At 40.6% G+C, this 13,726-nt stretch overlaps 1 protein-coding gene across 5 annotated transcripts in view; it reads left to right on the forward strand.

Moving 5' to 3' along the window:
- Positions 1–2,395: 2,395 nt before the first annotated feature.
- The window catches only part of carmil3 (capping protein regulator and myosin 1 linker 3), a 150,951-nt gene continuing 139,620 nt past the window's right edge, over positions 2,396–13,726 (forward strand). For 2 of the 5 annotated variants that reach the window (XM_047368545.1, XM_047368546.1), the window contains exons 1-2: positions 2,397–2,705; positions 9,124–9,218. In XM_047368545.1, coding sequence (XP_047224501.1) covers positions 2,648–2,705; positions 9,124–9,218 — 153 coding nt within the window. In that variant the 5' untranslated portion in view covers positions 2,397–2,647. Of the gene's footprint in view, positions 2,706–9,123; positions 9,219–13,726 lie in introns of all 5 variants that reach the window. The other 3 variants (XM_047368544.1, XM_047368547.1, XM_047368548.1) reach the window with 2 other exon arrangements.

A 13,726-nucleotide genomic window follows, 5' to 3' on the forward strand; every position in this document is an offset into this window, starting at 1 on the left:
ATGGTAATAACAAGAACAAGGATAAGGATTTTGAAGCGCAAAACCACGGATCTTTGACCGCGGTGAAGTTTTAGGTTGGATATTGGATGTTCATGCTCCGTGGATTCAGTGGGGTCTTCCTCCCATTTCATCTGATGCAGGCCGTCTGATTACTGGCAGCTGCTCTCTGTCTGCTCCCTGCTCCTGCTGACGCTGGTTCGCTTAAGGACTGTCAATACATTTCTGAACCAAACATGCAGTTTCATGATGGAAGTGTTTTGTTTGTTTTGGGGGAAATGCTTGTGCGTCAAACAGCTGATTTTATGTGTGATTAGCCGGTTTAGGATGTTATTAATTACACCGCCCCACCTGCATGTAATTCAGAAAGCTCATGTGCTTTTCTTTCAGACTTTAGGCATAGTTTATGATTTGTAAATAGTAAAATTGTATTTTGATTTTACCTGCTCTGGCCATTGTGGTGCTTAATATTACTGTAGTTTTATTAACTTATTTCTCCTGGTCTCATGGCCGATCAGTGAACAGCAGTCTGTTCACGTCACATGTAGTCCCTACTCAGGAGCAGCAACAAAAAAAACAGTTACCAGTAAGGAAAAAACAGTTATAGAAAGGCTCGAAAAGCAGGCCAAGTGGAGTGGAGCCGGGTTAAATAGAACTAGTGGAAAAAGGGGATAAACGTTTAGGGTAGTAGGTTTTGAGGATTGGAGTTAACTTTCCCTGTATTTATCATTCTCTCTTCCTCCATAGGTCACTTCCTGATCCACCTTGAAGGTCCCTGCCTGTAATCCGTGAAACATTTGTTTGTTAAATAAACTTTTCACTTGCTTTTCACCTTGCTCCCACAAAGTTGACACGGCTGACGTCCAAGTGTACTCAAAGCAGACATCAGCTGGACACATCCACGCAAAGCTTAATTTTTACAACCGTGTCACACAATAAAATGCTGGGGCGGAAAAAGTCTCGACATCAAACTTTACATGTGACACACTGCTCTGAGCAACCACTCGCAAGGACACGCCATGTCATTGACACTATCTAGGTCGCAATGACAGGTGTATTCACCTTCTTCATCCCTAGTCTGTTTTATGGCCTCATACCACTTTCTTTTCTTTTTGTTTTTCCAAAACTACAAGGCAAATTTGCTCTTCCCCGTCGTCTGAGGACGCCATGGCAGAAAGTGTGGATAAACGTATTTCTCACCAGGAATGTAAGAAAATGGTACGCTCAACTATGAAACCTTAAATCTCTGTGGACAGTGTGCATGGAGTCTGTGCTGTTCATAGTACACCCGACTATGTGGGAGCCTTAGGTTTCTGCGTTTGAGTCTTTGTTCAAGCCTAAACATGACAATATCATTACAAGTTGACTGTCATGATCAATACGTGTTTGTGTTTTGGTTTTCTTTTGTGTTTCTGTTCTGATCATTTCTGAGCTGTTCTTATTGTTTAGGGGTTTCCATTCCTTAGTTAATTTCTGTGTTGCTCATTATTTCATTGCTAAAAGTGTCCACAGACTGCTCTATCCAAGCATATAATGAAAAGTTGAGTGGAAGGAAAAAGTGTGCTAGGAAAAAGGGCACACGGAGCAGGGATGGCAGCAGTGGGAGGGTTGTGAAGAAAATCCCATTCAAGACTTTGGAAGAGATTCACAAGCTGTGGACGTTTTAAGAGCCACCCCATACAGATATATCCATGGCATGGGCTAAAACTGATGTATTTCCTGTGTTAAGCCACTCCTAAAATATAGACATCAGAAGCGTTTAACCGGGGGAAAAGGACTTGACTGTTTGTGAAGCAATGTATGCTGTGATGACTATGAAAACTCAGTGCATAACTGGGCAGCAAATTCGCCTGACTTTAATAAACCCCATAGATAATTTGTGATTGTCAAGAGGCAGATGAGACACCACAACTAACAATACAGATGAGCTGAAGGACATTATTAGAGCAGCCTAGGCTTTCTTAAGTCCATTGGCTGATCACCTCACTCATTCATGCAAAAGGAGCCTTGACCAAGTACTGAGTGCATTTACTGGACAGTACATGGGCATACCTTTCAGGAGGCTGAGTTCTAAAAATGATATTTAAATTTTCTGAGAAACATGACCATAAATAAATACTTGGAATATATCGCCCTGAGTTTAAAGAGTCCATATAATATGTAAATTAAATAAATGAACTCTTTGATAATTTTCTAAATTATATAGATGCAGCTTTATATTAGGACCCCTCATTCTATTTCCCTCAACTCCTGTCATCTCGGTTAACTGGTGGGACCCGCTTCTTTTAGGCCCTGCAGAATTTCGCCTCAAAGCTCTTCTAAAATTAAGCTTAAAGCAGATGAACTGAAACCCTCACAGGCACCTACCACCACCCCCACCAGTCTCGCTTTCTCTCCTCTCTGTGTATGCCTCCCTCTCTCCCTCCGTCTTTTCCTCTTTCTGCTCTCTGCCTGGGTGCTGAAGTAGAGATTGCCAGTGCGCACCGCGGCAGCGCTCATCGCCTCACTTTACGGACTTTTGCTACGCCGAGGATATACAGGAGGTGAAAACAGGAGGGGGGAAGAAGTGGCCAGCGCCGGTCCGACTGGACATTTGAGAAGTGGAGAGGAAGAAGAAGCGGCCGGAAGGGCGGACGGGGCGCAGCGCACCATGGCCTCAAAAGAGAACTCAGCGGTCGGTTTTGTCAACGTGAGCAGGGAAATCACAGGTAAGTTTACCAGGAGAGTGCGTCGAGACTTGTTTAAAAAAAAAAAAAAAAAAAAGAGGATGCACAGGGGACAGATCTTGTGGCCATTTTTTTCTTCTGAGCCGCTTTCCTCTGAATTTCATTTAAAACGAGTTTAACACCACATGAGACCGATGGAAATGGCTCCCAGGGCAAAACAAACAAAAATAAATAGCCATGCCTGCGTGAACTGTAATCTCATCGATCTCTGTGCATGAATGCTCACTTCTGCGCGGATTTGTCCATGAAACCAAATCTGCCATGTAACTGGAAGTGCGCATTGGGTCCAGTTCATCCGTGAGTTATTTTTGAGCCTGAAGTGCGTGTGAGCGTCTCGCTGCGCTTCATGGATTCATTATGAGTTTCTTTTTTGTATCTGCGCACGTGTGCGTGGGAGTTAAGATGTGACTGGGAGCTGTTCGCGTGCATAAGGCGGCAATAGCACTGTATGTGTGTGTGTGTGTGTGTGTGTGTGTTGGGAGGGGGGGTGCTTTCGGGCAGTGCACCGCTTAAAGCGCATCAACATGTTTAGACGATGGGGTGTCAGAGAAGGTGCGTCTCTCACTGTTGATTATCCTGATTCGGCGAGTTAAGTCCCGCCGTTTGCCAGATCAACCTTGTCAGGTCCCTTCTGTCTCAGCACCAGGCGGCATTATGGTCATTAACACACCTTCCAGAAGAGGACAAGGTGGAGCAGAAGGGGTGTTGATAGGGAGGCGTTACGTGCTCTGAGAAAACAGTTAGATGTTATAAGAAATCTTGAGAAGTCCTGTTTGCAGTTAGGTAAAAGCCATGTAGGGGACACAGCATGTGGAGGAACATTTTCAGGTCGAATTAGATCAAAACTGATCTTTGAACTTGCATTCGAAACATTAAGTGTGGGGAAAAAAAGTGATGGGGTGACAGCACCATGCTGCGTGGGATGTCTTTCTTCAGAAGGGACATACAAGATCAAAATTAAACTTTTTAGCCTACATACAAATTACTGTATTTGATGGAACACCAGCACCTCTCACACCATCCCTATAGTGAAACATGGTGGCAGGAGCATCATGCTGTTTGGATGCTTTTCTTCCGAAGGGAAATGGAAACTGGCCAGAGTTGATAGGAAGATGAATGTAGCTTAATGGAGGAAAATCCTGGAACAAACCCTTGTGAGCAATCCTTACATCGCCAAAAACCTTTTTTGCGTTCACTCCTACAAACTACAATTTTTGCAGAGCTGGAAATCCTGCATGACCATTAAAAGAAAGGTAACCCTTTAGGTCTGGTGAATTATAACCTGCCTTTATTGAGGAGTTAGGAACAAATATTGTTTTTCTTTTTTACAGACAACTTTAACAATCACATGGGAACAAGTGCTGTATTTTTGACACCCATTAAGTCCTTTTAACTGAATAAATAAAAATATATAAATAAAGCACATTGTTCTTTTGCCAAAAACATTTGTCTTTTTTGTGGAAATTCTATGCAGATAATGCATGAAAAAATGTATATTTCAGCTTAAATGAAATTATTGGTCATTTATATAACTTCTGACCCAAGAGCCACTGTGATAGGCCCAAAAAGTCAGATAGGGCATTGTAATGCAGGTTGCAGACATCTGAGTTGGAGGGCTGCAAAAGACATAAGACTATGACGTTCACCTTTCAGCAGATCGATCAGTACCACACCCATTGATTAAGAAGAATGCAGTTTCTCACCTGCGGTTGTTGGTTCACACAAATAAGTTTTAGATTTACACAATTAAAAACATTTTAATTATATTTTAAGAACTTGTTAAAACACAAAATGTTACTGAATTATTAATACATGTTTAGAATATATTCCAGAAAGTGTCATTTAAACCTTTTTTGTTAGCAAAAAGGGCCTCTGGATTACGAAACTTGGCTTACTAGCATATTTGACTTTATCATTAGTGCTATCACTAAGCTAGTTACAACATAAGGTGTTACGATAACTTTAAACATCTAATTTAGTAAGAGGTAAACACTTAAACCATCCCTTGATAATGACACCTAAAATGTGTCTTATATTACCAACTGTTGCTTGGAAAACTCAGCTTTGTTTTGCATTGGCTCTGTCACTAAACTAGCTAAAACTAGAGGCAAATTTAAATTCATGCTCCAACACAGAATAATGACATTCTCTGCATAGTATTTGGTACCATTATTGCATTTATATGAAATATGCATAAATATTACTTAAACAATTTTAAAGGCTAGTATTTGTTACCCTCAAAAGTTTAATTTTACATCAAGCAGTCAAAACGTCAGTGAAGATTTGAGCAGGGGAATCAAATGGGCAGACTATGTTTGTTTTTTCCCCTCCTGCTCCTACTCCCCCTCTTTACACCTTTGGGAGCAGATGCTGAGGTCACCCTGGTATAGGCCACAAGGTGCTGCATAGTAAGTTAAATGGTTTAAGTGATTGGGTCTTACCCAACCTAATGCCAATAACTTCATGTTTGCCTTCAGCTGATCCCTCTTTCAATCCACCAGCGAGCTCCCTATACCCACCCCATCCCTGCCTCACCCTCCAGCATCTGCCTCTGCCCGATCAAGCGTGACATCCAGCTTCCACTGCTGTTGGCGGATGGGGAGAATTGCAATCTGGTGGGAGAGTCTGGGAGACTTTGACACAATGGAGTGTCGTGACACAGCATGACTCGCTGCATCTCCATCTGCTGAGCTCCATGAGTGCACATTTGGAGTGGTGGGCTTAGTTTAAATGTGGGCTGCGAATATATCTCACAGCTTGTAGGCATATGTTGCCTGTTTGCCGTCAGAGGATATAGGTTGACATTATGTTTGTGTAATAGCAGAACGTATTATGCTGAATGTAGAATGGAAATGGAGGAAGCCTCTAGTGCAGTTCAGTGAGTTACAGCAGGGTTGGCCAGCTAGGTGTAGTATGACTCTCTTATAGGTTGTACAGTGCCTTTCAAAGAACTTTTTTACATTTTGTCACTTTACAGCTGTAGACTTCAATGTATAAAGTAAAGTAGCACAGTAGCATGAAGTAAAGTAGTATGACATAAGGTTTAGGTTATAAAACAATATCCCCTGCTTTGAACATCTCACAGAGCTCTGTTCAATACATCATCTGAAAACATAAATAGTCTGGCAGAGCTGCAAGACAAGACATTCAACCTAAAACCAAGAGGCAGAGCAAGGAAAGCATTAATCAAAGAAGCAGTCAAGAGGCCCACAGTAACTTTGGAGGAGCTGCAGAGAGACCAGGGCTAAGGTGTTGGAATGTATTCACAGAACAATTCCTTGTCGGGCATTGTACAAATCTGGCACAATTACCATCCATTTGAACTCACAGGAAAGGAAAGGAGAGCATTGATCACAGAAGCAGCCAACAGGGCCATGATCATTTTGAAGGAGATGCAGAGATCTAGAGCTCAGGTGGAAGAATCTATGGGCAGGACAGGTCTATCTGTGAACCACCAATATATCTTTTTAAAGTGTGGCCAGAAAAAAGTCATTTTTGAAAAAAAGATATAGTAACTCCTGGTTGCAGTAAGCCACTTAGGGGATCCATTTAGGGGACACAGCGAACATGTGGAAGAAGGTGCTCTGGCCTAATGAGTAAATGCTAAACACTATGTGATAGATGGCGCTAAAAGCAGAAAACCTGTTTGTGGCCACATAGACTTGACACCCTCTATCCAATCTGGCTGAGGTCGAACTATTTTGCAAGGAAGAATGAACAGAAAGTTATGTCTAGAAGTGCAAAGTTGGTAGAGACCGCTCAAAACTTGCAGATGTAATTGCAGCAGATTGTGGTTTTACAAAGCATTATTTCAGGGCTGATTACAAATATACGCCATGCTTCTCAAATTTATATCAGTAAAAATGTAGAAAACAATGCATTCTTTTCTCACAATTAAGCCCTACTTCATGGCACATAAAATCCCAATAAAACATGCAGAAATGTGTACTAAGGTTTAAGAGGTATGAATACGTTTACAACGCACTATAGCTCTGAAATAGTTCTGTTGATATGAACCAGCAGTGTACTTCTTTCATTCTCTAAAACATTGTTAGTTTTGCATGTGACAGTTCTCACTATAGGCTCTTTTCTCATTTTCCTTGTCACCGACTGTATATTCCTGTGTGGTTTTCTTCAAACCAACAATCTACCCATTTTAACCTAAGATCAACATACGGGAGACAATGTTTAGTTTTTTGATTCACATCTGCAGTAAAACATGAAATCTTTCTAAGAAAAGTTCAATGACCGTAGAGTCGCTGATCAACAAATTGTCTGCTGGTCCTAAATCCAAGCTTTACTATTCAGATTTTCAGAACAAGGTTTAAAATAAAAAAGAGAAACCGAGTTGTTTGCTTTGTCAACAGTCATTTTTCATCTGCCCTGCTGATTATATGTTATGCTCACACATTCAAACTTAACATGCAGAGCATTTAATAAGGCGACAAGAAAGCTGGAATAACCTGAACGTAGCAACGACTTGTGCGGAATTCCTTTTTGTTAAATCTTCTTTCCCTCTTCTATCAAGCCATTCTCAGTACAGAAAGCATCCCATAGTTGATCATTTTTGAGCTGTTAACTGTGAAGCTCACAGCAGATGATTTACAAATATTTCATTTAGAGGTGAAGACCCAATGTGCTGAATCTGCATGTGCGCTGATACTGACTTCATAATGCTGGTGTTGTATTGGCAGTGAATCAACCATATTAAATAGTGCTTCTCTTTCAGCATTTATCTTCATAATGTTTATCTATTTAAATAGCTACACTGGTTGGTGCAAAAGGTGGGATCAGAATTTGCATGAGAAATTAGCTTTTTCACTCACTGCATTAGACTGATTTAACTTTAGCAGTAGGCTGACAGAAAATCTAGGATAACAGCAACCCCTTTAGCACAGTATTGTTACAATCAATACTTACTAGGCCACACACTCTAAATATATAAGCCCCATTGCAACCGAGGCATCCCTGTTTTTTTGTTCTATTCAATAGCTATTGTCATAGCAGTTAAAACAACTGAACATTATAGCTTCTTAATATGCAGTTCTGCTCAGAGGTTTACATACAACCAACACTGGCACAAATATAATTCATTTTGGGCTGCTTCAATGTTGTACAACCGTTATATAATTTTTGTAGAAACAAAAATCAGGTGAACAGGTTAAAATTCATTGTGGAGTTTCTCTAAGCCACACCGGGTCAAATAAATATTTGATATCACACATTTGTAGCTTCTGGTATAATATTTGAGCACTCTTCCTAGCAGAATTTATGAATTCATTTAAATTTGCTTGTAAGTATGCTCACTAAATTACTCACTAAGGTTGGCACTACTAGAAGGCCATTCCAGAAGTTTAATTTTATCCTGCTTTACCAGTTTGAAGTATGTTTGTGATCATTGGCCTGTTGGAACACCCAATTGTGTCTAAGTTTCAATCATCATCTATTTTTTGACTTGAGGTAAGGTTGAAGAATTTGGCAGCAGTCATTAATCTTGTTATGTCCAGTTAGTGAAGTGTACTAGTACCACAAGCAGTGAAACAGCCGGACAGCATGATGCTGCCATCACCATGCTTGACAGTTGTTGGTGTTCTTTGGTTTGAAAGCCTCAATTTTACTCTTTTAAACATCCTGCTTGTTATTATTGAAAAATAGCTACATATTTGTCTTCTCCGACCATAACACCTTTTATTTGCCGTGTCCATGTGAGCAGCTATAAATATTTGTCGAGCTCAAAGGTGTCTTGGAGTATGGGCTTTTCTCCTGGTTAGCACTTTCTCAGTCCATATTGACAGTAACACTGGTGTTCCAGCTGTTTCCAGTTTATTGGACGCTTGAGTGTTAGCGGTTTCTGAGTTACTACTGAATATGCTAAACATTTTCCTTTCTTCTGGGGTGACAGTTTAGGTACAATGGTTTAAACTTCGATGCAGCTGGGTTTTCTGAAAAGAAAATCGCCCCAGACATACATGGAAACTAGTTTTGGAATGGAAAAACAGACATCAAGCTTTGGGAATCATCCTGGACTATTGTGGAATTAAACTGATCTAATGAATCATTAAAATGCCCAAATAACTGTCATTCATGCCCATGAAAACTACATTTAAACTTGTCAGAAGAACTGTTAAAGTGATGTGTGATATCCCAACTCTACATGTATGGGAAATAAGGCAATAGCAATATTTTGGTAAACAGAGGTTTGACTTCTGCCAGTATTAAACATCCTTAACGATTGTCCTTATTTATACATGTTGTTACACTAATTTATCCCCCAGCTGTATAATTAGATGTATAGATTTCCTTTGTAAAACCTTTTAGTTGTCTTTAAGTTCATCTATTAGAGCTGTTTTTTTCCCATTTAATCTTTTTTTTTTTTTTTTTCTTTCTAATTTCCTCCTAGAGTGCATCAGGAAGGTGCTGGACAAACAACCCATTAAGTTTGTGCGAGCCATCAAGCAGGAGACGAGAGGTGGCAAATCAGAGGACAGAGTTCTGGTGAGAGTTGCCATTATCTTCCACCTACAGGGATCCCCAAACCCCACCTAAATATTTTTGTGGCGCACCAGGGAGAGCAATGGTAGTTAATCTGAAACACCGGTTCAATATTTAAAGCGACTCTTTTTTGAGGCACTGCAGTCAGACCAAACCGAAGGAGTCATAAGTCCAACAGACGCGTTGAAAATCAGGTTTAGGACACATGCGGATAAGCAGAGCAGAGTGGACACTGCGCCATGGCCTACTGAGTCCTTCCTGAGAGTTTATTAGATGTGGCAGGATGGCCTTAATGCCACAAGCTGTAGTGGTGTGTGTGTGTGTGTCTCAGTGTGTAAGCCCAGACGCCATGTGCAAGTGTGGCATTTATTTTCTTTGTTTGAAAGTAAGAAAAATGCTTATGTCTGCGAGTGGATGCCAGAGGGCATGTGGGCAGCCTGCGACGTGCTGAAAGAACTTGTTGGAGTCAAGGCCATCACTGTTTGTGAGAAAGGGACAATTAGTCAGCCACATTACTGACCGATCACTTACTCACTTGGTGTCGTTATGCACAGGAGTGAGCGCATTACCTCCCCCTGAAGACAACAAGACATACATGCTGATAAGTGAATCAGTTCTTCTCCCAGTTTTTCATCTCTGCTATTATTGGTCCTCCAATTTGACATATATTTTTATTGCTCTAAACTCCTCTCCCACCCTATTTTTGTCATCTAGTTGCTTCTCCCTCCCTCCTTATCTGTCTATCTCGATTATTCTCCTCCCTGTCACATCCCCCCTACCGCCACCATGCTGGTTCCCTCCTATTTTCTCTATCTCTGCTTCTTATGTCCTTCCCCTCCTTCCCCCAATCCTCCCTCAAACCTGTTAAAGGGTATTGAGCTCCTCTTACCATCCAAAGCAATTCAATTAGGTCTTTGCCTTACAAGATTTTTTTTATTATCCAAATAAACTCTGCCTGCTTCTACTGCGACAGATGCTTTAAAGGGAAAGGAGGAGGGAAAGCACAAAGATCTCTGCATTACTCCTAGCTCGTTCTCAAGGTCTATTTTATTCTTAAAGGTAATCTTTTCACTTTAATGAATGCATTTTTCAGGATGTGTGAAGGTTGAATAAACGGGCATGGAAATGGACTGGTTCACTCAATCTGGGCTGGGCACCAAATATGCAAAGTCTTGAAAATCACACATGGAGAAAAGAAAGTGTGTTTAACAGATAGTGGAACGAAGAAAGCAATTGTTGAAAGAAATTCAGGAGAAGTTCCTGTCGGAGTTTACCACAAGAACAGTAGGGGACACGGTATCAGAGATGGTACTCTCGTCAGATGAGACCAAAATTGAACTTTTGGCGTAAATGCAAAACGGTATGTCTGGGGAAAAACTAACACTGCACATAACTCTGAACTCACCATAACCACAATAAACCATAGTGGTAGCAGCATCATGGTGGGGGATGCTTCCTTTAAGCAGGAACTGAGAAGGTAGTCAGAGCTGATGGGAAGGTGAATGGAGCTAAATCCAGGATGCAGCAAAAGACTATCGACTGGGGCAGAGGTTCACCTTCCACCAAAGCAACGACTCAATCATTCATTCATTGAGATGATTTAGATCAAGAAATATTCATGTGTTAGAATGGCCTAATCAAAGTGCAGACCTAAGTCAATTTGAGAATATATTGCAAAGCTTGTCAGTTAATGTTCTAAGACACCCTTTATCAGATCTGACAAAGTTTAACCTGTTTTGCAAAAAAGAATGAGCCAAAACATCTGTCTCTAGCTGTGCAGATATGATAGAAGCACACCCTAAAAGACTTGGGTTCTGTATAATATTAACCAGTGAAGCTAAATTCATATAGACATTACATTTTTTGCATTTTTGTCTATTAAAAACTTTAAAAACCATGCACTGTTTTCCTTCTGTGCAACGTTGTTGGTCAATCATATGACAATCCCAATAAATACATTAAAGTTTATGGTTTTAATGAATCAAAATGTAAAAAGGGGTATACATGTAAGGGGTATTTTTATTTTCTATAAGCCTGCATGAAAAGGCAGAGCTAACTCCTACCTTCTTTGCATTTAGAAATGCGTTGAGATGATCAGTCGAGTACAAGATCATAGCTTTCATTCTGATATCTTTTAGTTTTGGTTTTTTTAGAAGGTGGAAAAAATTGATTCAAGCTCTACGCATCTGGTTTATGTTTACCATTAGGTCTTTGTTCTAAATTTTGCTCCTTTTTTCTGCCCCCTTTTCCCTCTGGAAATTTGTTCATATCCAACTGTCAGTGTGTGTCGACTGTACCAGCCATCATTCTGTGACACACAACCCCACCGACCCACCCCCACCCACCCGCCCATCCACCCACCACCCCTACCCACCCACTTCAGATAGACACTGGGAGGGCACAGCATGACATCCAAATAGCACCCAGGGCAAAGTGTTGGGGAGTGTCAACATGAATGCATCTATCACATCCAAACACACACATGCGTACAGATTGGCATGTGCAGGAGGCTTAAACATAGACGCGCACAAAGCTCAGAGTATCAGAACTTGCTTGCACACAAGCTCTTGCGGCCATTATTAGATCACCTTATTTAAAGATTAGAGGCAAGTCAGAAAACAAAGCATCTTCAAAGGCAAAGAGGGAGAGAGAGAGAGAGAGATGAGGGGTGAATATTATGGAGGAAAAGGGGAGGGCATACCACTGGAGGAGCGTGAATGAAGGATGGAGTGAGCCGAGAGAGGGGGGGTGGGGAAACCTCTTATGTGTTGTGATGCCCCACTTGCCGATTTGGCTTTTCCACCACTTATTCATCCTGATTGGTTGCTCCATTTCATCCTCTGACTTTGCATTTTCTGTGCTCTCACTAATAATAGGCCAATTACTTGCTGAGAGAGTCATGTTTGACCATCCTGGACACACGTGGTTGCTCATTCATGCTTAGGTTCTACAGTTAACGTGGAGAAGCTGCTCATGAAAAGTCATTGTAAAGAGCCGACTAAGTGCTGCTTCCACATCTGAAGGTTTAGTTGTGCTTGGATGCTTAGTGACTGTGTAGATGTGTGGGGTTTGGGGGGGTTGGGTTACAGCAGGGCTGTAAATTAGGAAACTTGTGGTGTGTGTGTAATATGTAATGATGATTAATGCCTTTGAATTGCCTTTTAAAGCCCCCTGTTGCATATAAATCATTCAGAAGTCAAAGTAGCTCCCCGTTTTCTGGACTCTACAAGCTCAAACCAATTAAAATGAGATATTTACAATGAAAGTGAACTTTCATCATATTAGGTGAAAGATCTTTTAGAGGATGATGCAATGCTGCTTTCATTTTTTAGCACCTTTAGTTAAGCTGTGGAGAAAGCCCAAAAATAAATCCCACTTTTATTGCCGAAGCAGAACATTTTAGAATGCAACCTTTGATTTGGAAATATCTCATTCTAATAAATTATTGGCTTTAATAAAATGCCTGGTAGCACAATTTGTATTGTCCCTGTTGTTGGTATATTGTGCAACCCCCTTTGCCAATAGAAAAATCTTTTAGTCTTTTCCTATGCAGTTTCACAAGGTTGGAGCATACAGAGAGATGGACTTGCAGATCATCCAGAGTGCTGAGACTTTTGTTTTTGCTGTACTCTTCAGCTCATCCCACAGCCTTTCTGGGATTTAGGTCTGAGATGTTCATGGAAGAAATGTGATTTAACATTGGATGAACTGTTTCTGTTTTTATTTTTATTTTTATCACACTTAAATATTTCATTAAAAACATTTCAATGTCAAACAAAAATATCCCTAGTGAATACAACATGCAGTTTCCAATGATGATCCCATTGTAAAATAAATCACCTCCCTTGTTAAATAATGAATCACTTGAAATATTGAGATCAGTTTCACTAGACACACTCAGCCTTTGTTACTCCCCAACATATATCATCAAGCATTGTTGTCTGACAGCTTGAAGTAGGTGAAATGTCTGGGGCATGATGTGTTACTTTTTCAATATAAAGAAACTCAAGAATGGATGACAAATATATTGACTTTAAAAAATAATGGGTAAAAATGGCTACCAGGATTGCCAACCAAACAAAACAAAAAGGCCAACTCGGATTTGCCAACTAACATCGTGACATTCCCAAAGGCTTTGAAGAAAATATTCTGTTGAACCGGAACAGTTTAAAGGGTCTGATTCTGGTTACATCTGGGCTAACACCACATTTCAGAAAAGGAAATCAATCCAACGGTTAAACATGGTGGTAGTGTGATTTCCTGGGCTGCTTTACTGTTTTAGGACCTGGATGACTTAGGACTGCAATTGATGGAAACAATGCTCTCTACCAGTACCCCTGACACAAATGTCTGTATATCAGTTTATGACCTTATACTCAAGCTACTTTGGGTTATAAAAAACAAATTCTATGCAGCAATTTCCCCTCTGAATAAAGGTTTTCTTTGAGGTCTGACTTGTAATCTGATTGAGCTGCTGAGGAATTACCTTATAGGCAGGTTATACTTGCAAA

This window comes from Girardinichthys multiradiatus, chromosome 6, assembly GCF_021462225.1.
Source record: "Girardinichthys multiradiatus isolate DD_20200921_A chromosome 6, DD_fGirMul_XY1, whole genome shotgun sequence".
NCBI classification, from domain to species: domain Eukaryota; kingdom Metazoa; phylum Chordata; class Actinopteri; order Cyprinodontiformes; family Goodeidae; genus Girardinichthys; species Girardinichthys multiradiatus.